Genomic DNA, 27624 nt, shown 5'->3' with positions numbered 1-27624 from the left:
CTATCAAGTATTTTGCCTGTGTTTGCTTTTATATGTTTTATGGTTTTAGCTCTTAGATGAAAGTTTCCTGTTTTTAAATTGATTTCTGTTTATGATGTGAGATATTGATCTAGTTTCATTCTTTTGTGTGTGGCTCTGTAGCTTTCCCAATCCTATTTATTGAACAAGCTTTCCTGTTCCAGTGTTGCCTTCTTCCATACACTTGTTCCAGTGTATGTTCTTGTCCCCTTTGTCATATATTGACTGTCCTTATAGGTGAGATGGCCATTTCGACAGTATTGATTCTTCCAACCCATGAGCAGGGAATATTTTTCCATTTCTTTGCATCTTCTGTTTTTTTTAACAATGTTAGATATATTCTTCAACATGAACTAGTTTTTCTCTAAAATTGTGTGTTGTGTAACTGAGGATGGAATCCACTGCCCAGCTAGCTTTCTTGTATGTTATATGTTATGATACAGCTGCAAAGGAAACAGTAGTTGAATGACCTAATTAAAAATATCACCACTACTGGAAATTTAATTGATGGACAGTTTCCTGCTCTTGAGGGACATGAGTATAATTTTTAGGCTATTCATAGATATAATTAGAGCTTTGATGTATAAATTTATATCTGACTTTTAAATGCATAATTGTTTAAAACAATTCAGCTTCATATTTTTAAACAATTTTTTATTATTAATTACTTTTATTATTTATTATTTATTTTATTTTTTAAAATTTATTTTCATATTTTTAAACAATTTAATATCTAAAAAGAACATTAATCTTACTGCTAAATATTAAAAATTACACTTGCTTCCCACTTTGAATTTTAGTTCATTTGTGTTAGAATTGACGTATGTATAAATGTTATGTGTTGCCCTTTCAAATCATTCATTAAAATTTGCTTCAGGTGAAACTACAAGTTGTTTCAGTCAAGTCTTCTTTTTCTGAATATCTAAATATCCTTAATATCTATCTCAAAATATACTTCCTTATATTGAGCCTTTATCTTTTGCTATTAGTTCATTGATCACTATTAACACTTTCTTTTGGTAGAAAATTTTTTTATTGACTTTATACCATCATAGAAAATCAATAAAGAAAAATAGGTTAAGGATATTAATATTTAGAAATTAGGACCATTCAACCCAAATAACATTTCTCAAATTTACATTTGTATTTACATTTGTTCCCTCAAGGTGGCAACCTCTCACAGTAAATTGAAAATAATTTCACCCATACATATCATTAAATATAGAGAATTTGAAGTGGAAAATAAAATGTAGTGGGTTTCTCAACATATTCTGGAGTCAGAGTTCAGATTATTTCAGAAATCTAAGACTTCTTAGGTGGAAATAAAGTAATATTAAAGTAAATGTTTCCAGTAGAGTACCATTAAATTTCATTTTGGACAGTGATGTGTTCTGTTACTGGGTTATACAATAATGGTAATACTGAACCCCTCAGAAACAAACCTGTTTTGTGTTTTTTTGCCATTACTCATTGACTTTTCTTGTCTTCATTCTTCATCAATAAAAGAGAGACCCAGATGTTGGCAGGGTCCCCAGCATTTTGTTTTCCTTTTCTTTTTCTTATTCCAGTTAGCATTTGGATGTTGCTTTTATTCTGTTCCCTGTGTTTAAAGTTTGATTGCTTGAGGTTTATTAGCACTGAGAAAACATCACCTGAAGTGATGCTAGTGCCTTGAGAAGATGATGATGTGAAATCTAGAGGGAAAAGTATGTGATATCTACTAATATTACCAGAATCCTCAGACTTGAGGAAATGATTCTTTCCTTAATAATAATATTATTGGAGGATTTGAAGTGTCCTGTGTCTGCCCCCCCCCCATTTATACTCTTAGACTGTAATATAAGTAGCTTTTGGTTCTAACAAACTGAGTAACTATATAAATTTTTTAAAGGTTCTTTTTAATTCTTCAGTAACACACAGTACATAATTTAGTTATTAGAAGTCTGGTGAAATGTATCAGTTTTAATTAGCTTTGCTATCATTTGATCTTATTTAGAATTAACTTTGAATTGTATCCTTAAAGATTTAAGTAATGATGCATTAAAATCAGATTTTATAGATTTAGTTTAAACGGCTCTTTATTTTCTATATCTTCTAAACCTAGTGACAACAACCTAAAAAAGGGTAGAATTGGTAAATTAATATTTTGTGTTTTCTTTATATATTTAGGTTATAGTAATGGGAGCTACTAATCGTCCTCAGGATCTTGACTCAGCTATCATGAGAAGAATGCCTACGAGATTTCATATCAACCAGCCGGTAGGTAGTTTTGACTGATATTATGAACAGTTAAATATTCACCTTATTGCAAGGTCTTTCCCAATAGTTTCAAGAAGGGAATGATTTTTTTCAACAGGATTTATTATTTAGGAGAGGTAGGAGGGAATAGGGCAAGAATCCCCATTTTTGCTTCTTTGTCCTTTGACTCTTCCTCTTTTTTCCTTCTTTCTTTTCCTAAGATCAGTGTTGTATTTCTTTCCAGGGTATATAATTAGCTCAAGTTTGCCAAGCCACTTTAATGTATAAGACTTCGGAATGTACAAGTTAACTTATGGAAGGTTTATGAAACCACCTAGATTTTAGTTTTGGTTTAGCATAGGATGAAGTAGTGTTAAAGAATTCTTGTGTTCAGAAGGGCTGACAGGAAGAACAACTGGAATATATTTGATTAATTCTTGGCATTTGTAACTATTTTCTCTGACAAGATTAATGATCAGTAGTAGGATACTATACTTTAAAAGGTGAGGTTGGTATTGAACCAGCACTATCATCCTTTAAGCATTTTTTTTTTTTTTTTTTTTAAAGATTTATTTATTTATACAAGCACTGGGTACAGTCAGAAGCGCGGGAGGGTGAGAGAATTCACCAGAGCCAGAGCGGGGAGCAGAACAGGCAGAAGGACCGAAGTACACTGCTGAGGGGAGCAGCGGGCAGCAGGAGAGGTCTGCGCGCCATGTGGGACCCTCCTCCGGTGGCAGGAGAGCAGCTGGGGATCGAACCGGCACTGCAGAGGCTGCGGGCAGCTTCGCAACCCAGCGCTCAACCCCTGCGCCACCGGGGAGGCCCAATCCTTTAAGCATTTTTATCTGTTAAGAAGTACTTTTAAAGTAGACGATTATCACTTACTGATACTCTTAATTTATGACTTTTGTCTGCCTTCAGATTGAAAAAGAAAGTAAGTCAGGGTTAGTAATTGAAGATATGCTACACAGTCTTAGCTATAGCACATAATTACAACTATGCAGGGGAAATTTTATTGTAATTTCTATCAAAATTTGAAATAAATGTTTTAATGCCATTTACAATCCCTGGCTAAAAATTATTTTCCCCATTTTATATTCTGCAACTTAGCCCATCAGTTTGTGGCAGTTAAACGTGATCTAAAATTGATGGTTGTATCCTCTATAAAAATACTCTTATCAAATGTTTGCTATAGCTACAACTGTTTATTCCTATTAGGGCATACATATATTTAACCACTCTTATTAAGAAATATACCTAATAAATCAGTAAAGCCATTTTTTAATTTGATGTGAGAGGGTATAAAATTTATTGAGTACAACTCATATTTGCTGAGTATTAATATGTGCAGACACCTGCTAGACTCTGGTGAATGGAACATGGCACCTGCCCGCCAAGAATTCTGTGTTGCAGGGTAGCCAGGAATATAAATAAATAGTAATAAAAGGCACCTCACCAAGGTATGTTTAAAGAACTGTGAGAATCTGAGATGATGATAAAAACTAATATTTTATCTGAGGAGTTAGTGAAATTTACAGAATCCAGCCATGCTATACAGGAATTTGATAGGCAAATGAGGCAAGGAAAGGTTTTCCAGTTAGAATGAATAAAGGCAGAGAAGGTGTTGAAGCCCACATTTAATTGTGACTTCCAGGGCTATTCAATTAGGGCATCAAGGAAAATAGATGGCGATGAGCCTGGAAACACAAACTGCTCCCCCGTTGAGATTAACTCTGTAAGCTTCACACAAGAGTGTCTTTTGTTAGCAAGACATCAGAACATTCTTAAAATTAGTTTACCTCGATTATTTTGAAAATGAAAATTATATTGGTGGAATCTGTTCAGTTGAAGACAAAGGCTTTTGATGTGCAATAGAATAAAACAGGATAAAGCAGCACAGAAAGTAGCCTTTACTGAATTTGTAAGTTTATTAAATTACTTGTATGAGTTATCAAAATGGGCTGTAACACATTTAATCCAGTTTATGTTTGTATGCTGTTGTTTTCTAGCAATTGTACTTTTTTACTTTAATTGCATATGTATGATGTCAAGATTTGTGATTAACTTAAAACTCCTAAGTTAAGGGCCTCCCCTGGTGGCGTAGCAGTTGAGCACGGGGCTGCAGAGGCCCGCAGCCTCTGCAGCGCTGGTTTGTTCCCTGGCCACCAGCGAGGGTCCCACACAAAAAAAAAAACAACAAAACTCCTAAGTTAAAATTTTTTTAAAAATACCAAATTAATACTGATGCTTAATGCACCTGAGTTGTAGAAACAACAGGGTTTGATTTGGTTTTTGAACTCATTTGATTGGATACTCATTATACCCAGCTCAGTTTATTTCAGTGGTTGTGGGACTAGGGATTAGAGCAGCTATAATAATTTTAAGAAGCATTTATATTTATTGTATATGTAAGGAATTCTGTAAAATTTAAATAGAAATTCTAATAGAATAATTAGAATAATTATTCTAAAATTCTAATAGAATAATTTCTATTCTAATAGAATAGAAATTCTTCTATTTGCTGTTATACTACTATGAGGGTCACTGCAGAGAAAGCATATAACTAATAGAATATGAACACTAAATTAAAATTCACTAATACAAACTAGTGAATAGTGAACATGGAGGTTAAATGTTATAATGGAGGAACTGAGGGGCATCATTGCCATCTCTTCTAATTAATGGCAAAAATATATGCCTGTGTTGAGTTAGCAAAAGTTTTGTAGAAAGGAAAGATGTGCAGAGCTATAGAGCAAAGATACGTTAGCCATAGGTGTTCTTTTATTCACTCAAGAAATATTTAAGGAGGGCCTCCCCGGTGGCGCAGCGGTTGAGCGCTGGGTTGCGAAGCTGCCCGCGGCCTCTGCGGCGCCAGTTCGATCCCCGGCTGCTCCCCGGCCACCGGAGGAGGGTCCCACATGGCGCGCAGACCTCTCCTGCCGCCCGCTGCTCCCCTCAGCAGTGTACTTCGGTCCTTCTGCCTGTTCTGCTCCCCGCTCTGGCTCTGGTGGATTCTCTCACCCTCCCGCGCTTCTGACTGTACCCAGTGCTTGTATAAACAAAACAAACAAATAAATAAATAAATAAATAAAAGACTGTCACTTTAAAAAAAAAAAAAAAAAAAAAAAATTTAAGGATATGTTATTTCCTAGACATTATGTTTTAGGCACAGGGATTCAGAATAGAAATATATATATAATTTAATAGGACACCAACTGTAAATGATAGTCTAGAATCTGTACCTTATATTAGCCAATTAGTTCCTGTGAGCTCTATCAGAATTCTGTCATTTCCTATAGGTATTGTCAGGTAGTTTATAAGAGAAGGAAGAAATATTAAGAAAACTAGTTAATCCTTATTTTTTAAAAACACTAACTGGCATTTTTCCTGGTTTTAGGCTCTAAAACAAAGAGAAGCAATCCTGAAACTCATCTTGAAAAATGAAAATGTAAGTAGAAAATTTCCACCACTCTATAAAAATGTGGTGCTAATGTCCAAAAAATTGTTTTAGAGAGAAATGGCATATTTTTAACTAATCAAAAGATAGCCTGCTTTTTGAAACACCATGTTTTCATATCTCTAGATTAAAGTCCCCTTTGATACTTTTCAGATGGTTCTCCAAGTTTTCTTTTTTGTTGTTGTTGTTTATTGCAGTATATTTTGAAGTTGGAATTTAGATTTAAGAAGGTATAATATAGACTGAAAAATACAGTGTTTACTAGGCAGAAGAGGAAGGAAGGGTGGGAAAAATGGGTCAATTTGATAGTGTGAAATGCATTAGAATTTTGGTTGTGGTTGTAAGGATGTGGTAAAGTACTTGAAGTGTGAAAAGTATTGCAAACCAAGGGTAAACTTTTATTTAAAAAAATAATTATATTTTAAAAATATTTGGGCCATCTGGAAGTTAGATAACTACATATGCAAACCAGCAATTGCATTCCTGGCCATTTAGACCAGAGAAATGCAAACATCAAACAAAAACTTATAAATGATATTCATAGCAGTTTTATATATATTAGATCAACTTAGATATCCTTTAATAGGTTAGTGGTTAAACTCACCTATTAAGATATAGTCATATCATGGAATACTATGGTACCGTAATATCATGGAATACTACTAGCGATAAAAGGGATCAAGCCATTTATGTACACAAAAACCTGGATGAGTCTCCAGAGAGTTAGTATACTAAGTGAAAAAAAAAGTCAGTCCCAAAAGGTTCCATACTGTAATTCCTTATATTGTAGTTTTGCAAGATTCTGTCAGTAGAAAACTGGCTAAAGTCACGCTTTAAAAATTCTTTTTTTTTTTTTTTAAGATTTATTCATTTATGTATACAAGAACTACGGTACAGGCCAGAGGTGTGGGGTGGGGGGGATGAGAGGATTCACCAGAGACCGAGTGGGGAACAGACCAGGCAGACTGACCAAAATACACTGCTGAGGGGAGCAGAGGGCAAGAGAGGAGAGGTCTGCTGCCCCATGTGGGTAGCTCCCTGGCTAGGGATCGAACTCGTGATGCAATGGCTGCGGATGGCTTCATAGGTTGCGTCTTAATCCCTTGCGCCACCAGGGAAGCCCCCCACAAAAAAATTCTTAAATACATATTAAGTGGTATACAGGGAAAAGTCTTTTAATAGTTGCTTATATATATATTTTTTAAAGATTGATTTATTCATACAAGAACTGGGGTATAGGCCAGAGGTGAGGAGGGGAGTGAGAGGCTTCACCAGAGACAGTGGGGAGCAGAACAGGCAGATTGACTGAAATACACTGCTGAGGGGAGCAGCAGGCGAGTCAGGAGAGGTCTGCTGTGCCACGTGGGTTGCTCCCTGGCCAGGGATTGAACTCGTGCTGCAGTGGCTGTGGATGGCGTCATAGGTTGTGTCTTAATGCCTTACGCCACCAGGAAGGCCCAACAGTTGCTTTTATATTTATATAACTTGGGTGGGGGTGCATTTTCACACCTCCATCTGTATCTGTGCATATGCTTCACTCACCCTGTATTCCTACACCTATGCCTGTCCTCTTCCTCACCCTGACTCCCTCCTTCCTTTCCCTTCCTTCTGGTATCCTTCTGGTAATCAGTTTATTTTTCACAAAGTCTAAGAATTGTTTTTGCTATATTTTGCCAGTACTCGATCTTGGTTATTTATTTTCCATAAATAAGTGAAACGCCTTAGTATCTGCCTTATACTTCTGAATTATTTCATTTAGCATAATAACCTCAAGATCCATACTTTTTGTCCCAAAACACACTAATTCAGTTTTTTGATAGGCAGTACTATTTCTTTGAGTATATATCCCACAGTTTCCTTATCCAGTTGTCTTTTTTTCTTTTTAAGGATTTATTTGTTTTTATGTTTATGCATAGAAGAACTGGGGTGTAGGCCAGAGGTGCGGGGTAGGGGGAGCATTCACCAGAGACAGAGTGAAGAGCAAAACAGGCAGATCTACTGAAATACACTGCTGAGGGGAGAGTGGGCAAGACAGGAGAGGTCTGTTTCGCCATATGGGTCAGCTCCCTAGCCAGGGATTGAACCCAGGCCATAGTGGCTAGCAATAGCTTGGCTTAGAATTTAACCCCTGCACCACCAGTGAGACCCTTTCCAGTTGTCTTTCATTGGGTACTTACTTTTTCTTTGCATCTTTTCCAATGGCATTATGCTTAACAGCAAATCATAATATGCTGTTATTCCTCTCCCTCTTTTTTACATGAACGGCATCAGTAAAATTGTGTACACATTTTTGTGCGTTGCTTTTTTCACATATCTTTGAGAATTTTACATATTTGCATATAACTTCCTGTTTTTGTTTTCCTGTCTTTAACTGTGTAGAATTCTGTTGTACGACCATACATAGTTAATCACTGTCATTCTGAAGCGCATTCAGGTTGATTCTATTTTTTCACTTAAAAAATGAGGCAGATGTCATTTCACACTTTTATGCAGGAATATTTAGAGGTGAATTTTCTAAAAGAGGAATTGTTAGATCAAAGGATAATAGTATGATAAATAGAAAATGATATCTTATTGTTGTATTTATTTACATTCTTCACATTCTGCCTAAACTCACTATTTGAATATGCTCTTCAAATAAAGAATCCTGTAAGATTCTCAAAAGAGGGAGACTTTTATTTTAGTGGTTTTCCTACTTGTATCTCTGTTTAATACTGTGTTGAATTTGTTGTATCCAATTCTATCTTACTTCCTTACTTTCCATGATTTTTCATCATATCTCATTTGTAAATGCTTTAGTTTTATAGTAAAGTGGGTTTTTTAATTCACCCTGGCTTCTTTACAATTGTTATACCCAACAAAAAAAATGACAAAAATCATTATCACAAACTACCTAGTCAGTGTTCAGATTTCCAGTTGTCTCCTGTCATTTTTTTTTTTTAATAGAGGCATGTTTTATTTATTTGTTTGTTTGTTTTGTTTATGCACTGGGTACGGTCAGAAGCGCGGGAGGGTGAGAGAATTCACCAGAGCCAGAGCGGGGAACAGAGCAGGCAGAAGGACCGAAGTACACTGCTGAGGGGAGCAGTGGGCGGCAGGAGAGGTCTGCGCGCCATGTGGGACCCTCCTCCGGTGGCCGGGGAGCAGCTGGGGATCGAACCAGCGCCGCAGAGGCCACAGAGGCCGCGGGCAGCTTCGCAACCCAGCTCTCAACCGCTGCGCCACCGGGGAGGCCCCTGTCATTTCTTTTTCTTAAACTTGTATTTGTTTGAGTCCATATAATACTTATAAGTGACAGTTATTTTATAGTTTTTAAATCTCTTTTAGTTTATAGGTTTTACTTCTCTCACCTTCCTTCTCTCTCCCCCTTTCACTTTACTGCTGTGCACAAGGAGCAGTTGTTCCTTTTGAATTGGTAATTGGATTAAGAGACACGATGAGATTCAGGTTGGTAGGGAGGGGAGACAGAATTTAGGTAGAATTATATATATATATATATATATTTAAAGATATATCTATCTATGCATACAAGAGCTGGGGTACAGGCCAGAGGTGTGGGGGATGAGAGGATTCACTGGAGACCGAGTGGGGAACACAACAGGCAAATTGACGCAGTATACTGCTGCGGGAAGCAGTGGGCAAGTCAGGAGAGGTCTGCTGCACCATGTGGGTTGCTCCCTGGCCAGCCGGGGGATCAAACTTGTGCTGCAGAGGGTGTGGAATCTTCATAGGTTGCATCTTAATCCCTTGCGCCACCAGGGAGGCCCTAGAATTACATTCTTCATTAGGAGATATGTAGTATCTGTATGCCCTTTATAGTTTTATACCTTAATGTTTATTTATTTATTTAAAGATTTATTTATTTATACAAGCACTGGGTACAGTCAGAAGCGCGGGAGGGTGAGAGAATTCACTGAGCCAGAGTGGGGAGCAGAGCAGGCAGAAGGACCGAAGTACACTGCTGAGGGGAGCAGCGGGCGGCAGGAGAGGTCAGCGCGCCATGCGGGACCCTCCTCTGGTGGCCAGGGAGCAGCCAGGGAACAAACCGACGCTACAGAGGCTGCGGGTAGCTTCGCAACCCAGTGCTCAACCGCCGCGCCACTGGGGAGGCCCAATACCTTAATGTTTAAATGTTCACTGTATTTTTTGTATTTATCCAAATATATAATGTGCAGTATGAATCCAGCTTTGTGTTTTTTTTTTTTTTAATAGAGGCATGTTTTTATTTATTTATTTATTTATTTTTAAGTTTTTTTTTTTTTTTTTTTTTTAAGATTTATTTATTTATACAAGCACTGGGAGCAGGCAGCAGAGCGGGCAGAAGGACCAAAGTACACTGAGGAGGGGAGCAGTGGGCGGCAGGAGAGGTCTGCACGCCCTGTGGGACCCTCCTCTGGTGGCCAGGGAGCAACCGGGGATCGAACCAGTGCTGCAGAGGCTGCGGGCAGCTTCGCAACCCAGAGGCTCAACCGCTGCGCCACTGGGGAGGCCCTTTATTTGTTTGTTTTGTTTATACATGCACTGGGTATAGTCAGAAGCGCGGGAGGGTGAGAGAATTCACCAGAGCCAGAGCGAGGAGCAGAGCAGGCAGAAGGACCGAAGTACACTGCTGAGGGGAGCAGCGGGGGGCAGGAGAGGTCTGTGCACCATGTGGGACCCTCCTCTGGTGGCAGGGGAGCAGCCGGGGATCGAACCGGCGCCGCAGAGGCCACGGGCAGCTTCGCAACCCAACGCTCAACCGCTGCGCCACCGGGGAGGCCAATCCAGCTTTGTTTTTCCAGATGGATTCCCAGCTGTCCCAACACCATAAAAATAGGTCATCTTTTCCTCAAGAGAAGCCACCTCAATCATATACTAAATTCTCATATTAGTGGCTGTATTTCTAGACTTTGCATTCAGATCTTTGATCTTTTATTTTTTATGCACCAGTACCACTGTTTATTGAGACTATAAATTTTAACAGTAGAACTGGACACCCCTTGTTTTCCACTAGCTTAAAGTTTTCTAGTTATTTTTCCTCACTTCTCTGCAATAATTTAGAGTTAGTCTTGTACAGGGGCTCCCCAATGGCACAGCAGGTTGAGCACCGCGCTGTGAAGCTGTCCGCAGGCACGGCAGGGCGGGTTCTATTCCCGGCTGGCCAGGGAGAGACCCACATGGCGCCACAGACCTCTCCTGCCTCGCCCACTGCTCCCTTCAGCAGTGTCTTCGGTCCATCTGCCTGTTCTGTTCCCCGCTCTGTCTCTGGTGAATTCTCTCACCCTCCTGCGCCTCTGGCCTGTACCCCAGTTCTTGTATAAATAAATAAATCTTTATAAAAAAATAGAATTAGTCCTATGCAAACAAAACAAAAAACTAAACAATAGTTTTTAAGTGGATCCTATTTCAAGAGAATTAATCTTTTTGATGTTGAATCTTTCTGCCCATATATATGCAAGCATGTCTCTGATTCTTTGAGTCTTGTATCTTTCAGTAGTGTTTTATTTCTTTAAAATATGTCAAAACAATAGATATGTCCTTCCCTTAAAACTACTGTGTTTTGTACAATTTCAGGGAAATTTTTAAATCCTTCCTCATGGTGTGTAGGGGTTAAGTCTCAGCACTATCACTGCTACAGCCTGAGTTCAATCCCCAGCCAGGGAGCTAACCCACATATAGTGCAGTAGACCTCTTCTGTCTGGCCCTCTGCTCCACTTAGTAATGTATTTCAGTCAGTCTGCCTCTTTTGTTCCCCACTCTGTCTCTAATGCTCTCACCCCCTGCACCTGTGGCCTAACACCCCAAATGAATAAATAAGTCTTTAAAAATAAATAAAAATAAAACCCTTCTTATAGTCTAAGGAATTCCTTTCCTAGATGAGTAAGAAATCAACAAATTACATTTTGTCTATTAATTGAATATTTGATAACTTTCCCCTCCAAAAAATACTGTTTAGTTATAGTACTGTTTAGGTAAAACACACTTAATTGGTGAACCTTTACCAGAAATAATTGTTAATGAAAATTTCACAGAAGAAAACAAAGAGTATAAAGTGAGTTTACAAACTTTTGAATTAGGATGACTGTGATGTGGTTAGAAATTTATTAAGTCTTTCGAAGTAGTTTCTGACAATCTTGCAGAGTGTCTTGAATCTCAAGTTAACAAATATAATGATTTCATTGAAAAAGTTTTAATGAAATACTTACTGAAAGTTAACATTTTGAAACGTGGTTTTATTTGAATAAGGAAGATAGATAATTTACATATGGCATGTAAATAAAAATGATGAGATTTAAGTTCATTGTCTCATAGGGTATCATATTAATACTTTACATAGTCTGTTGCTTTCACATTTAAACTTAAGAAACTGATGTCTAATTTAAACTTTGATTTCAGTAGTCTCCTTTTTTAAATAGTAATATCTTTGGAAATTCTTTTGGAATTACAGTTGTCATGGGTACAGGCAATTTTTACTATTTTTTATTCATGAAAGCAATTTTATGATGCAAAATATGAATGTTCTCTGGATAATTGCTGTTAAAAGATGTCTCAAATTAGTAGCACACTTTAAAAAAAAAAAAAAAGATTTATTTATTTATTTATTTATTTATACAAGCGCTGGGTATAGTCAGAAGCGCGGTAGGGTAAGAGAATTCACTGAGCCAGAGCAGGGAGCAGAGCAGGCAGAAGGACCGAAGTACACTGCTGAGGGGAGCAGCACGCGGCAGGAGAGGTCTGCACGCTATGTGGGACCCTCACCCAGTGGCCGGGGAGCAGCCAGGGATCGAACCGGTGCTGCAGAGGCTGTGGGCAGCTTCGCAACCCAGCGCTCAACTGCTGCACCACCGGGGTGGCCCAGCACGCATTTTTTTAATGGAAGCACCATCGTACTTATATTTAATGAGTTGAATTAGGGTGTTTGATGCAAATAGACTCCCAGACTTTTTTGTATTATGAGATTTTGTTCTCTGAAGGATGAAGTTTTTGAAACTATACCTTTTTCTGATCTTTTGTATTTCTTTATTTTTAGTTCATTAACACAATTTACTCCTTTAAAAACATTGGTTTCTGCTTAAAGTTTTAAGCAGGAAAAGATTTAGAACAAAATCCGTACCCCATTCAAGTATCTTCTCTGATTCTACAGTCAGAAGGCAATTTCTCCCCACATTAATTAACCCGAGTTTATATACTTTATATAATAGTGCTCACTTCAGCAGACGTATACACTTTGTATAATAAAGGAATAGTTAACCCAAAGGCTTTGGAGGTTTGTCTTCCACATTCTGGCTTGGCCAGTCTCTGCTGTGTGATCTTGGGCAAATACTGTTTAGCATTTCTACATCTTACTTTTTTCACTTGGAAACTGGTGGCAGTGCCAGTAATCTCAGAACCATTTGGATTATTTTGTTTTAAATTTCATTTTGAGAATTTAAATGATATATGTAAAATGCTATAGTATCATGCTATAGTAAATGCATAGTATAGTATGATATAGTATCACGCTATAGTATGATCACCTTAATCATTATGGTAGGCTGCCTTTGTTAATTAATCTTGCTACCCTGATGATTGGAATCTTCCTTTTTGTTCTTTTTTTCATACTTCTTTTGATCATCTTTGTAATGTAATCACCCTGTGATGCTCAAGATTTATGAGTAGTGAGAACATAGTGTGACCCAAAAAAGGAGTTCTCTTCATTTTCTCTTCCTCTTTTGTTTTAAAGTTGCATATTCTCTGCCTTGTAGTGGTGTCCTTAAACTTCAATATGTTTCAAAAGTCCTAGTTGATAATTTTTCTGCCCTGTTTTCAGTGTTGTAAGTCTTTAGACATGGATGTCCTTAACATGGATGTCCCTGCTGCCTTATATGATTTTACTGTCTAGAAATTCAGTTCTATATGGTTTTTCTACTCCAAATCAAATGATTATTACTATGTATTAAAATTTAGATTTGTCTATTTTTATTGTTTTCTTTGTTTATCGTTGCCTACTTTCTGTGTTCACTTATCTTTTTTTTTTTTTCACAGAATATGTTACTTCTCTTTACTCAGTCCACATTTAGTAATGAGAATACTGTTATGTGAGGTCACAGTTGTAGAACTGACAATAGGACCCCATGTAATCTATACCTCCAAGTTTCTTGTCTTTGTGTAGAGTTGCTACTTTTACTTAAATATGGATCTGCCCCAAAAGCAAATGGGGATTTAATAACTTACAAAGGTGGCATTTCAAATCAGTGGGGAAGGCAATAGAGTAAATGTCATTAAGAAAAGTAGTTAGCTGTGATGGGGAGGAGGAGAATCCAGCTAGACCTCTACTACATTGCTTTTATTTTTATTTATTTATTTATTTTAAAAAAGATTTATTTATACAAGCACTGGGTACAGTCAGAAGCGCGGGAGGGTGAGAGAATTCACCAGAGCCAGAGTGGGGAGCAGAGCAGGCAGAAGGACCGAGGTACACTGCTGAGGGGAGCAGCGGGCAGCAGGAGAGGTCTGTGCACCATGTGGGACCCTCCTCTGGTGGCCGGGGAGCAGCCGGGGATCAAACCAGCGCTGTAGAGGCTGGGGGCAGCTTTGCAACCCAGCACTCAACCGCTGCGCCACCAGGGAGGCCCTGCTTTTATTTTTATTTCTATTTTTTTAATGATTTTTCTCTCTCTTTTTAAGATTTATAATTATTATTTAAGATTTATTTATTTACTTATACAAGAACCAGGGTACAGGCCAGATGCACGGGAGGGTGAGAGGATTCACCAGAGACAGCATGGAATACAACAGGCAGACTGACGAAATAGACTGCTGAGGGGAGCAGCAGGCGCAACAGGAGAGGTCTGTCGCGCCATGTGGGACCCTCGCCGGCCGGCCAGTGTCAAAGCAGCACTGCAGAGGCTGCAGATAGCTTCACAGTGCGACACTCAACCACCTGTGCCACTAGGGAAGGCCTATAAAGATTTATTTATTTATTTGTTTGTTTAAATTTATTTTTATTTATTTATACAAGCACTGGGTACAGGCAGAAGCGGGGGAGGGTGAGAGAATTCACCAGAGCAGGGAGCAGAACAGGCAGACTGACGAAGTACACTGCTGAGGGCAGCAGCGGGCAGCAGGAGAGCTCTGTGCGCCATGTGGGACCCTCGCCTGGCGGCCCAGGATTGAACCGGTGCTGCAGAGGCTGTGGGCAGCTTTGCAGCCCAGCACTCAACCGCTGCACCACGGGGGAGGCCCTACTACATTGTGTTTAAATCCTGCCTCTGGCAATGATGTAATCTTCAGCAATTTATTGCAACTTTTCCATATCTTACTGTTAATGTGAAAATGAAAATAACAACTTACCTGACAGGACTGAATGGCAATAATACATGTAAAGCCATTAACACAGTGAATTATTTAATAAAAGGTTGTTGTTATAAGTGTATTTTTTTCTTGTTCATTTCGCTTAATCTGCATACACATCCAACTTGATTACATTAATCCTAGTATGTTAAATCCCATGTATGGTCACTTAAATAGCTTGACTATATGAAGTTATGTTAGGAAGCAGAACTACAGGAAATGAGTTAGTATTGAGGTAGTGGAATTACTAATGAATAACAGTTTCTAAAAATGTTAGAATAATTTAGTGGAGTATGTTTTTTATAACGTATTTGGGACTTAATGATACCAGCTATTTGCCAAGTATATTGATTATATTATAGAAAAGTGTCAGCTGGGACCTTTAGAGTTAACTGTTTCAGTCATAGTGATAATGAAAATCGTACTTCACATTTTATTTTTTTATTATTTTTTAAAAAAGATTTATTTATGGATACAAGAGCTGGGGTACATGCCAGAGATGCAGGGGGTAAGAGGATTCACCAGAGACAGAGTGGGGAACAGAACAGGCAGATTGACCGAAGTAAACTGCTGAGAGGAGCAGCAGGCAAGATCTAATGCTCCATGTGGGTTTCTCCCTGGCCGGCTGGGGATCGAACTCGTGCTACAGAGGCTGCGGGTTGCTTCACAGTGTGGTGCTAACCCCTTGAGCCACCAGGGAGGCCCCACATTTTATTTTTTAAATATTTATTTTTATGTATGCATAGAAGAACTGGGGTCTAGGCCAGAGGTGAGGGGTGAGGGAGGTAAGATGAGAGGATTCACCAGAGACAGGGTGGGGAGCAGAACAGGCAGATCTACTGAAATACACTGCTGAGGGAAGCAGTGGGTGAGACGCCAGAGGTCTGCTCTGGGGATCAACATGGAACTCAGGCCACAGTGGCTGGTAACAGCTTGATAGCACTGAGACTTCAACCCCTGTGCCACCATGAGGCCCACATTTCAAGTTTTAAACTTTTTTGGTTAAAAATCTTTTAGAAACTACAAATTCTTTTTTTTTTTTTTTTTTAAAGATTTATTTATTTATACAAGAACTTGGGTGCAGCCAGATTCACGGGAGGGTGAGTGGATTCACCAGAGACAAGAGTGGGAAACAGAACAGGCAGACTGACGAAATACAGTGCTGAGGGGAGCAGCGGGCATGACAGAGAGGTCTGCCACACCATGTGGGACCTTCGCCAGCCAGTCGGCCGGGAGCAAATCGACGCTGCAGAGGCTGCGGACAGCTTCACAGCGCTGCGCTCCACCGCCTGAGCCACCAGGGGAGGCCCAAAACTGCAAATTCTTTTAAATTATTCTCCCATGGGCCTCACTGGTGGCTCAAGGGGTGAAGACGCAACCCATAAAACTATTTGCAGCCACTGCAGCAGGAGTTCTATCCCCAGCCTGGGAGCTACCCACATGGTGCAGCAGACCTCTCCTGACTGGCCTGCTGCTGCTCCCCTCAGCAGTGTATTTCAGTCAGTCTGCCTGTTCTGTTCCCCACTATGTCTCCAGTGAATCCTCTCATCCCCAATACTCTGGCCTATACCCCAATTCTTGTATGCGTAAATAAATCTCTAAAAACAATCAAATAATTCTCCCATGCTCTTCCAATTTAATAACTTTTTAATTCTAAGAAGTATTTGAATATGTCCTTTGAAGTATATATTTGTGTCTTAACCATGTTTTATATCTGTTTTAAGGTGGATAGGCATGTGGACCTTTTGGAGGTTGCCCAGGAAACTGATGGGTTTTCAGGAAGTGACCTAAAAGAGATGTGTCGGGATGCTGCCCTCCTCTGTGTTCGGGAATATGTTAATTCTGCATCAGAAGAAAGGTACGTGTATTTCGAGTTGGTGTCTTTGTCAAGACATTCTAGAGCTTTTGAGTTTCGTTTTTTTTTTATAATACTAAGTCTGCTTACGGAATGTAAGATATTGGAATTAATAGTACTCCCAACTTTATTACCTTTTTTTAAATTACCTTTTTTTCTAAAGGGGAGAACTGAAAATGGGGTGAGAAGGTGTCATGGGGAGGATCTGGAATGAAGAGGAAGAAATAAAAGCTGACTTTCTATTGTAAATCCATGGACTGGGTTATAGAACTTATTCATAAAATTAGGTTTGCTCTTCCCTACTAGATAAACAGGGTTCTCTAGTAGCCCAGTATTGCTTTTCTGTCTTAAATTCTTAAATTTTATTTCATATGGAAATAAGTGCCTTGTCTTCCAGAATTTCCTATGTGTATGTTTCTAGGGGCCCTGTTAGAGATTAGACTTCAGCTTATTAAAAATAATGTGTTTAGGGCTTCCCCGGTGGCGCAGCGGTTGAGCGCTGGGTTGCGAAGCTGCCCGCGGCCTCTGCGACGCCGGTTCGATCCCCGGCTGCTCCCCAGCCACAGGAGGAGGGTCCCACATGGCAAGCAGACCTCTCCTGCCACCCGCTGCTCCCCTCAGCAGTGTACTTCGGTCCTTCTGCCTGCTCTGCTCTCCGCTCTGGCTCTGGTGAATTCTCTCACCCTCCCGCGCTTCTGACTGTACCCAGTGGATGTATAAACAAAAAACAAACAAACAAATAAAAAAAAAAAAATACTGTGTTTAGGGCCTCCCCGCTGGCGCAGCGGTTGAGCGCTGGGTTGCGAAGCTGCCCGCTGCCTCTGCGGCGCCAGTTCGATCCCCGGCTGCTCCCCAGCCATCGGAGGAGGGTCCCACATGGCGCGCAGACCTCTCCTGCTGCCCGCTGCTCCCCTCAGCAGTGTACTTCGGTCCTTCTGCCTGCTCTGCTCTCCGCTCTGGCTCTGGTGAATTCTCTCACCCTCCCACGCTTCTGACTGTACCCAGTGCTTGTATGTATAAATAAATAAATAAATAAATAAATAAATAAATAAATAAATAAATAAATAAATAAATAAATAAATAAAATTAATCTTAGAAAAAAAAATAATGTGTTTACAAAAATAAAAACAAGCCATTTGTCACTGCTAACAGTTTCAAAGTATGATGAGTTTGAAACCAGTTTTATACCAACCTTATTTCAGCAAAGCTACCAGTGAACAGAAGCAATTCAGCTCTGATGTGGTGCCATGTCCCTTAAGGAAGTTTCTCAAAAGGCCACTTACCCTGAACCAGAATAACACTGCATTTCTAAATATGTGTTGAAATATTAACCTTCTAACCAAGAATTTCTTGATTCTTAGCAAACCAGTGTATTTTGGAGGCTTGTATTGAATGAGTTTTCCAGTTCTTGCCCTTTTGATTCTCAGTCTCCTTTCCTTAGCCCCTTGAGGCTTTCATTCCAAGTGACCCTGTGGCGTTTGTGTATCTAAGTATACAGAGCATTGTCACAAGCAAGTTTCACCAGAAAATTTCTTTTGGTATAGAAAGGTTTGTCTGAAAGGCAAGCTGTTAACCAGTAGCTATGTATGCACTAGTTTCTGGACATATTTTTTGTATTACTTTTAGTCCCGTTACAAAGTCACTTAATTTATTTGTTACCAGCTAATATGGTGGGGAAAAAATGGAAAATTTTTTGACATCAATAGCCAAGAATCCACCTTCCAAAGGTTTTTATACTTCTATGTAATATTAAAAGGGGACCAAAAAAACCTATGAATAAATGTTGCTTAAGTAATTTGTGTTAGTAATGAGAGTCTTGCTTTTTCTGCTGTATTTGGACCCCTGATATTTTTATTTCAGTATGAAAAATCTGACATAATCTTTGGGTTGTCATAACCTAAGTGTCTGTTGATTACAAAGGAGATATAACAAACTGGATTTTATTTTCCTGATTATTGAAATGAGGAAGATCTATACTAGTTTTTATTAATAGTAAGGAATTTTTTTAAATTTTACTTATTTTTGCATAGATGAACTGGGGTGTAGGCCAGAAGTGCAGGGTGGGGGGAGCATTCACCAGAGACAGAGTGGGGAGCAGAATAGGCGAATCTACTGAAATACACTGCTGAGGGAGCAACAAGCAGACAGGAGAGGTCTGCTGCGCCATATGCAGGTTAGCTCCTTGGCCAGGGATGGAACTCAGGCTGTCGTGATAATACTGAGACTTAACCCCTATGCCATCAGGGAGGCCCCCAATAGTAAGGAATTTTATTTTTAGTTCATCGAAAGGTGAACATACACATGAATGCTATTTTTCAGTTCTAGTTTTCATGGGAATAACTTAATTCCTTTATTAGCATTTTATTCCCATTTAGATGCACTGACACACATTTATATAACATTTATACCTTGTGATATTCTATACTTACATTCTTGATGTGAAATATTTGATTTTAGTTACCATAACTGTAATGTTTATAGTCTGCCATATTAGCTTCCTACTTCTTAGCAGCCTATTCTTTTCAAAAATCTTTTTAAGACTCATATATGAATAGAAAACTCCTGGAAGAATTTACATAAAACCATTGATTATGCTTGTCTTTGGGGCCTTGAATGGGAAAGAGCCTTCATTTATTAATCTTGGTAAAATGTTTTAGGGAAGTTTATTCTAAAGTTATTTGACTATTTGGTGGTTTTGTTTGCATTTTAGCCGTGATGAAGATGAAATTCGGCCTGTGCAACAACAGGACCTGCACCGGGCGATTGAAAAGATGAAGAAATCAAAGGATGCAGCATTTCAGAATGTTTTAACACATGTCTGTTTAGATTAAGAGTAAAGATCATTTGTACAGTTCAATGTGACCTAGTTTGATGTACCCTTTCATCAGTAGTGGAAAAAGAATGGAGGAGTGTTCTTTAACAGTGAGGGAGTTAAATGTTTATGACACTGGTTTTATACTCTGAATTCTAAGTTATTGAGATATAGTTGTTATATAAACTGTATTACTACTTGTCAGAAATCATGAGGAGGAACAGTTTCATCTAGCCTGAGTGTGGGTACTTGTGTTTGACCTCTTTAGCCATATATTGTAACCTTATAGCATCTGAGCTGGTCTTAAAAGTAACAAGTGATTCATGGAGTCATTAGTGAGAAACCGGGATGTGGCTAAGTGCTGGTTTCTAGATATGTGAGAGAGAGAGAGAGAGAATGTGTGTGTGTGTGTGTGTGTGTGGTGTGTATTAAGTGTATATATTCACACATTTTATATTGACATTCTGTAGATATGTTTGAATACAGAAACTTTTTTTTATCCTAACTACTGAATCAAAAAGTACCAAATAGTCTCTATAGCTAGTTAAGATTTAAGGTTGTGTCTGAAAGGTACAGTGATTCAGTCATTTCCAATTGTCATTTATTTCAGCTTTTTTTTTTTAAGTTGAGCATCTGCAGTTAAATAGTTGAAGTCAGATACATCTGAATATTTACATACGGCTCAGTTATGCTTATCAGGATAATGAGACAAAAATACTTGTTCAGTGGTCAGCGGTGAATGGTTCTTCAGGCAGTTGTGAGATCAACTTTGATGTCACCTCTTTATGCAAGCATACAGAGTGGAAACATTTTATACAGTTGCTGTTGTAAAGGTGGATTGAAAGCCTCTCACAAGAATGGTTTTGCAAAACCCCAGTGCCATTTAATACATGTGACTTTCCTTTCTTCACTTACTATAACTAGTTCTGTTGTAACCATTGTTTTGTAATGTTATTTCAAAGTTAGGTGTTCTTTAGATAGGGTCAAATGTAATATGATCAGCAGACATGAAATAATAGTTTAAAACAAGTGGCTTTTTCTCTGTGTGCTAACAATACTCATTTTGTAACTTTAATTTTTAAGCTTTTTTTTTTTTTAAAGCATATTATAAATTGTGCCCTGGTTAGTACAAATAATACACACCAAAACTCCCATATTATGATCTGTAGTAGACATTTTTTTCTATGTGCACTATGTGAGGATTTTTTTTTTTTGTCCAAAATTTTACTAATCAGAATGTTCTTATAAGCACTTAAATACCCAGCATGAGGAATATGACAGTGTGATGTTGAGATACCATCTGAATCATCAGAAAGATTATGTTTCATGTTTCTATTTTTTGTATTGCTTTGAAAACTCAATTTATTTGTGAATCATTTGATTGATTTCTTTCATATGTCTCTCACTAAAATACTGGCTATTTTATCTTTGAGTTGTGTTGACTGGTAGGTGGGGTAGAGGTTGCAGAACACTCTGGTTAACAAAAAGCAAGCTTTGAAAAATTGTGAAAATGATTGATTTTGAATGCAAAACACAAAATACCAAAAATAAAAGTTTCATCTCCATTTTTAATAACTATTATGCTATTATTTTATAAATGTGTAATAAAGAGGTCCCTCTTTATTGATTTTTCTCTATTCCTTGTTCTTTGAGTTACATAAAAATTTCTGGATGTTGGGTTTTGTTTTTCTCCCCCCAGTTTATAAAACTAGCCCTCGGACTGTTTTTGTCTTGCTGTATGATTTCATTTTAGTTTGATTGAATTGGTTGATTGAAAGTAAGGGATGCTATATGTCTTTTAAGTTCAGAATATGCAATAATAGTAATTAAGTGTCACTTATTATTTATCATCAAATGATGTTAGAGAAATATACTAATCCCAGTAGCCATGATTCATCTAGGCATTTTGAGGGTTTAAAGTAACTGAGGAAACTATTATGTGAACTTTTAAACACTGATATATACGTACCTGTTGATTATGCTCAGTTTTTAAGCATTTTCCATGCTTAAACCATTTTCATAATTTGCAGACCTGTACCCTAGAGATTGAAGTAATCACTCACTTGTGTGGTATTACTCTAAAAGTCCCATTGTTGGAAAACTTCTGATAAATCTGGTGTATCTCAAATTATTCTCAAACTTTTTAAAATAAGAGTTCAGTAACTCATTTGAGTCAATTCACTATATAATTCTTCTGTGTCATTCTACCCACTCTTCCCCTACCCTCACCCTGCAGGATATCCCAGAACTCACTGTGTTTACTAGAGCTGGATTGGAGTGATTAGAATAATCTATATGGACCATAGTCATCTAACTTCACCTAGTAGCTGTAACTTGCAGCTTTGATCTTAAATGAGGACGTCTCAAGCCTTGAGTGTGCAGTATAACGACAGTCTCATTAATGGGGATATCTTTTTACTGGAATTGTGTTGTGGACAAATGTTAGAACTTTCTTCTGGATAAAGATGAAAACTTGGGTGTTTATTTTCTAATTCTTTTTAGCTTCTCTTATAGTCAGAATATTGATTAGAATTCCAGTATGCTTAGTCAGCACCATCTGGATGCTCAAATAAAGCCTTAAAATCATTCCATTTAGAATGGATAGAAATCTTTAGAGGGCCTTCATTATTAAATTTGAAGATTTAATTATTAAAGACAATCCCCTTAGCTCTTCAAAAGTTAAAATTGTTTACATTATAGGTGAAAATTCTAAGTTGGCACCTTCATGAAATTGTATTGAGATGTTACGCACAGATGCCAGATGCAAATGAGAGCAAAAATAAACCACCAGTGTGAAAAAAACAAAACATCCTCAGTAACACTGGTGTAAATTTTATACTATTAATTACTAACAATGCATGTTGGCCTCATTACTAAAGCCACTGAACTGGGAGTGTATTTTTATGATTGTTTATAGTTATAAATTGAGAAAACACTTTCAGTTGGAAGCTTTCATGCTTTGAAATATAGTTGTAGTGAATATTAATGCCATCATGGAATGCATTAAGGAAACAGGTTTGCAAATCCTAACACCTTAGATTCAAACCAGAGGCAAAAGGGCCTCCCTGGTGCGCAAGGGGTTAAAATGCAGCACTATGAAACAGTCTGCAGCCACTGCAGCATGAGTTCATTTCCCAGCCTGAGGTGATCCACATGGCGCAGCAGATCTTTCCTGTCTCGCCTGTTGCTTCCCTCAGCAGTGTATTCCAGTCAAGCCACCTGTTCTGTTCCCCATTCTGGTGAACCCTTTCACCCCCTGTACCTCTGGCCTGTACGCCAGCTCTTGTATGCATAAATAAATCTTTTTTTAAAAAAATAAACCAGAGGCAAACACAGCCAAGGTACAGAAACAATCTAAATACCTAGAAACATATGAGTACATGAAGATGTATGTAAACACACACGCAGTAGAATACTACTCAGCAATCAAAAAAGATGAACTCACGCCATTTGTAGCAACATGGAACTGGAAGGGATTATGATAAGTAAAATATGCCAGAAGGAGAAATACCTGATAGTGTTACTTATATGTGGAATATAGAGAAGTCAAGTAAAGCACAAACTATAAAACCAATCCTTGAACAGTGATCAAAGGTGAGGCATCCAAGAGAGGACAGGAGAGCTGGAGGGGAAAGGGGGAGAGCACAATGGACTATGGTGGAGAACTATGGGTGCATTGGTGTCAGGAAAGCTCCCATGACCATATCTAAGGGTAGAATTGCTGTATTGTGAAAATATTAACAAAGATGTGAAACTGGTAATTAATAATTTAAAAAAAAGCCAGTATGGACATAATGACAAAATTTGGAACTGAGCCTAGAACAAAGCAATGTGTGTCCCATTGTTATGAAGATGCATAGCTTCTAAAAACTCTAAGAATAACCAAGATACTCAAATAGGGGATGGTTGTATATCACCCAGTGATACAAAGCAAATTCCTTTGCAGATGTGTCTGAGGGAGACAAGCTTTGTCTTCTGGGCCATAGCTATGGTCTTGTAAAAAAAGAGTACTAGTTAGGGTTCTATAGCAAGTAACTAACTAGCTGATCTTAGCAATGAAGAATTTATTTGAAGAATATGGAGAGCTCATGAGGTCGAGGGGGAAGCAAAAGAACTAATGTTGCTTTTATATCTTCCCTGGATTATTTTTCCAACTGTTTTTAAATTGCCTCATTTGAGATTCAAAATTCTGAAAGTGAAGGTGTAAACCCAGGTCAAAAATCACCCCTTGCAGTCCTGTGACTCTATGCAAATGACCCTCCAGTAACTCTTGGCTTTAGTGTTTAAGAACAAATCTCTGTTAATTCTTCTAATCCATGAGCAGGGGATGTCTTTCCATTTCTTTGTGTCTCCTATTTCTTTTAACAGTATTCTATAGTTTTCTTTATATAGGTCATTTACCTCATTTGTTAGGTTTATTCCCAAGTATTTGATTTTTTTTGTTTCAATAATAAGAGGGATGGTTTTCTTGATTTCTTCTTCCAATTGATTGTTTTTTGTCTAAGAAGGCTACTGGGTTTCTGTGTGTGTGTGTGTGTGTGTGTGTGTGTGTTTTGATTTTGTATCCTGCCACTTTACTAAACTGATTGATTAGTTTGATTAGTTTTTCTGTGGAGTTTTTGGGGTTCTCTATGTATATTATCATATCATCTGCGAATAGTGATAGTTTTACTTCTTCCTTGCCTGTTTGGATTCCTTGTATGTCTTTCTCTTGCCTTATTGCTCTGGCTAGGACTTCCAGTATTATATTGAAAAGCAGTGGTGTTCCAGATCTTAATGGAAATGATTTCAACTTTTCACCATTGAGAATGATATTGGCTATAGATATGGGCTTTATGATGTTGAGGTTTGTTCCTTGTATCCCAAGAGTTTCAAGGGCCTTTATCATAAATGGGTGTTACACTTTGTCAAAAGCTTTCTCAGCATCTATTGATACTATCATGGTTTTTATATTTATTTTTGTTGATGTGTTGGATTACATTGATTGATTTTCAGATATTGAACCATCCTTGTGTCCCTGGAATAAATCCTACTTGGTCGTGGTGAATTATCTTATGGATACATTTTTGAATTCTGTTAGCTAAAATTTTATTGAAGATTTTTGCATCAGTGTTTATTAGAGAGATTGGTCTGTAGTTTTCTTTTTTTGTGTTGTCCTTAGTCAGTTTTGGTATTAGTATAATGTTGGCTTCATAGAACATGTTTGGTGTTATCCCTTCCTTCTCAATTTTTGAAAGAGTTTGTGAAAGATAGGCACTAATTGGTTACTTAATGTTTGGTAGAATTCATTTGTAAATCCATCTGTTCCTGGGCTTTTGTTTTTGGGGAGGGTTTTGATTACCATTTCAATTTCAAATTGGACTGTTTAGGTGTTCTATTTCTTTTTTTTTTTTTTTTTTTTTATAGAGGCATGCTTTTTTTATTTGTTTGCTGGTTTGTTTGTTTTGTTTATACATGCACTGGGTACAGTCAGAAGCGCGGGAGGGTGAGAGAATTCACCAGAGCCAGAGCGGTGTTCTATTTCTTTTTTATCTAGCTTTGGGTGATTGTAAAGTTGTAGGAATTTGTCCATCTCTTCTAGATTGTTGAACTTGTTTGCATATAACTGTTCAGAGTAGTTTCTAATTCTTTTGATTCCTGCTGTGTCTCTTGTGATTTCTCCTCTTTCATTTGTGATCCTATTTATTTGTGCTTTCTCCCGTTTTTTCCTTTATGAGTCTGGCTACCGGTTTGTCTATTTTATTTATTTTTTTGAAGAACCAACTTTTGGTTTTATTGATCTTTTGGATTTTTTTAGTTTCTATTTCATTTATTTTGCTTCGATTTTTATTATTTCCTTCTACTGGTTTTAGGGTTTTTTTTTTTTGTTCATTTTCTAGTTCTTTGAGATGTGAGATTAGGTTGTTTCTTTGAGTTCTTTCTTGTTTCTTGATGTGAGCCTGTATTGCTATATATTTTCCTCTTATTACTGCTTTTGCTGCATCCCATACATTTAGGAAATTGGTGTCCTCATCGTTCAACTCAAAGTATTTTTTAATTTCTTCTTTGATCTCCTCATTAATCCAGTGGTCTTCCAGTAGTGTGGGTTTCAATCTCCATGAAGTAGGAGGGTTCCTTGCCTTCTTTTTATGGTTTATTTCTAGTTTGATGCCTTCATGGTCAGAGAAGATGGTTGGTATTGAGACACAGGGCAAGCTAGGAATTACGCAGTTTTAGGGACAGTGCAGGAGGGGACCTCTGAAGAATTTAGGGAGGCTTCAGAGATAAGGACAACCAAGGGAATGTAACCAATTCCACTAGGAAAAACAAACATTTCAGGACCAAGGACAACATTGTTAAAGCTGGTACTGGTTTCCTTCAGGTGGTAAAGGGAGGCAGAGATTGGAGAAATGGAGAGTGGTTTAATTTATGGACAACTTAGAAGGGCAGCTGTTTAACTTCAATGCAGGGATGCCCATCCAGAGGACTGGGCCATAAAGATAAAGATGCAACAAATGGGGAAAGACAAAGCTGTTAGATAAGGAATGTGAAGATCCCCCACTCAGTAGCAAATTAAGTGAGACAGACGAGAACTAACCAATCACAAAGAGACTGGTGGAGCTTTAGAATAATCAGGGAAAAAAGGTCTATATTCCCTGAGACACAACTTCACTTTGGCTTCCTTGCCCCTCCCAGGCCTGGTTTCCTGGCCTGGGAGTCCCACTTTATTTCTGTTCTTTTTCTCCTCAATAAACTTTTCTTTCTCTAAACAAACCTGTCTCTTCTTGCTTGCTTGCCTGAGCGTCTGCGAAGTTCCTGCTGCGGCTTCATGAGACACCAACCTGTGGGGGTCTAGTGGCTGGGACTCAGCGCTGCCCTGCAGCCTGGGATCCGTTCCTGGCTGGGAGACTAGACCTGACAATTCCGGTATCAGTATGATTTCAATCTTGGTGTATCTGTTGATGTTTGTCTTGTGTCCCAGTATGTGATCGATCCTTACTTATTTTTTGTGTCCTTACTTTTTTTTTGTCTCATTGAGCTATCCATTGTTGATAGTGATGTGTTGAAGTCTCCCATTACATGTGTATTTTCTCTGTTGTCTGTTTTCAGAGACAATAATAGTTGTCTGATATATTTTGGTGCTCCTTCATTTGTTGAGTATATGTTAATGAGTGTTATTTCTTCTTGAAGTATTGTCCCCTTGATCATAGTGTAGTGACTGTCTGGGTCTCTTTTTAACTTTTGGAAATCTGTTTTATCTGATATAAGTATAGCTGTGCCTGCTTTCTTTTTTGGTCCATTTGCTTGTAAGATTGTTTTCCATCCTTTTACTTTCAGTCTATTTTTATCTTTTGTAGTTAAATGTGTTTCCTGGAGACAGCAAAAGGTTGGGTTTTGTTTCTTAATCCAGCCTGAGACTCTGTGTTTTTTTATTGAGGAGTTTAGTCCGTTTACATTTAGAGTTAATATTGATAAGTTAGCAGATGTATTTGCCATTTTGTTTTGTCTTTTCTGTGGTTTATTTATTTTAATAAGATTTATTTATTTATACAATAACAGGGTATAGGCCAGATGTGTGGGATGGTGAGAGGATTCACCAGAGACAGAGTGGGGAACAGAACAGGCAGACTGACGAAATACACTGCTGAGGGGAGCAGTGGGCGAGACAAGAGAGGTCTCTTCCACCATGTGGGATTCTTGCCGGCCAGCTGGGATTGAACCCACGCTGCAGATTCTGCGGATAGCTTCACAGTGCAGCGCTCAATCGCCATCGTCTGTGGTTTTATTTTTTGTCTTTCATTCTTACTCATCTCTCTGTTGGTTCTGGTTTTAGGACTCCGTGTTACAGTATTTTTTGGAGTGGGGGTTTAGTCGTAATGAAATTCCAGAGTTTCTTTTTGACTGGGAAGGTCCTTATTCTTTCTTCATAGAGGAAGGTAAGCTTTGCAG

The 27624-nt window shown here is 38.2% G+C and overlaps 1 protein-coding gene across 3 annotated transcripts in view; it reads left to right on the top strand.

Moving 5' to 3' along the window:
- The window catches only part of ATAD1 (ATPase family AAA domain containing 1), a 67944-nt gene extending 46521 nt beyond the window's left edge, over nucleotides 1–21423 (top strand). For all 3 annotated transcript variants that reach the window (XM_037496059.2, XM_037496058.2, XM_054690006.1), the window contains exons 7-10: nucleotides 2188–2277; nucleotides 5657–5707; nucleotides 16753–16886; nucleotides 19594–21423. In XM_037496059.2, coding sequence (XP_037351956.1) covers nucleotides 2188–2277; nucleotides 5657–5707; nucleotides 16753–16886; nucleotides 19594–19714 — 396 coding nt within the window. In that variant the 3' untranslated portion in view covers nucleotides 19715–21423. The remainder of the gene's footprint in view (nucleotides 1–2187; nucleotides 2278–5656; nucleotides 5708–16752; nucleotides 16887–19593) is intronic.
- The last annotated feature ends 6201 nt before the right edge of the window (nucleotides 21424–27624 follow it).

This window comes from Talpa occidentalis, unplaced genomic scaffold, assembly GCF_014898055.3.
Source record: "Talpa occidentalis isolate TD23 unplaced genomic scaffold, MPIMG_talOcc4v2.1 talOcc4.8, whole genome shotgun sequence".
Lineage (NCBI taxonomy): Eukaryota > Metazoa > Chordata > Mammalia > Eulipotyphla > Talpidae > Talpa > Talpa occidentalis.
This window is presented reverse-complemented; position numbering and strand designations above follow the sequence as displayed.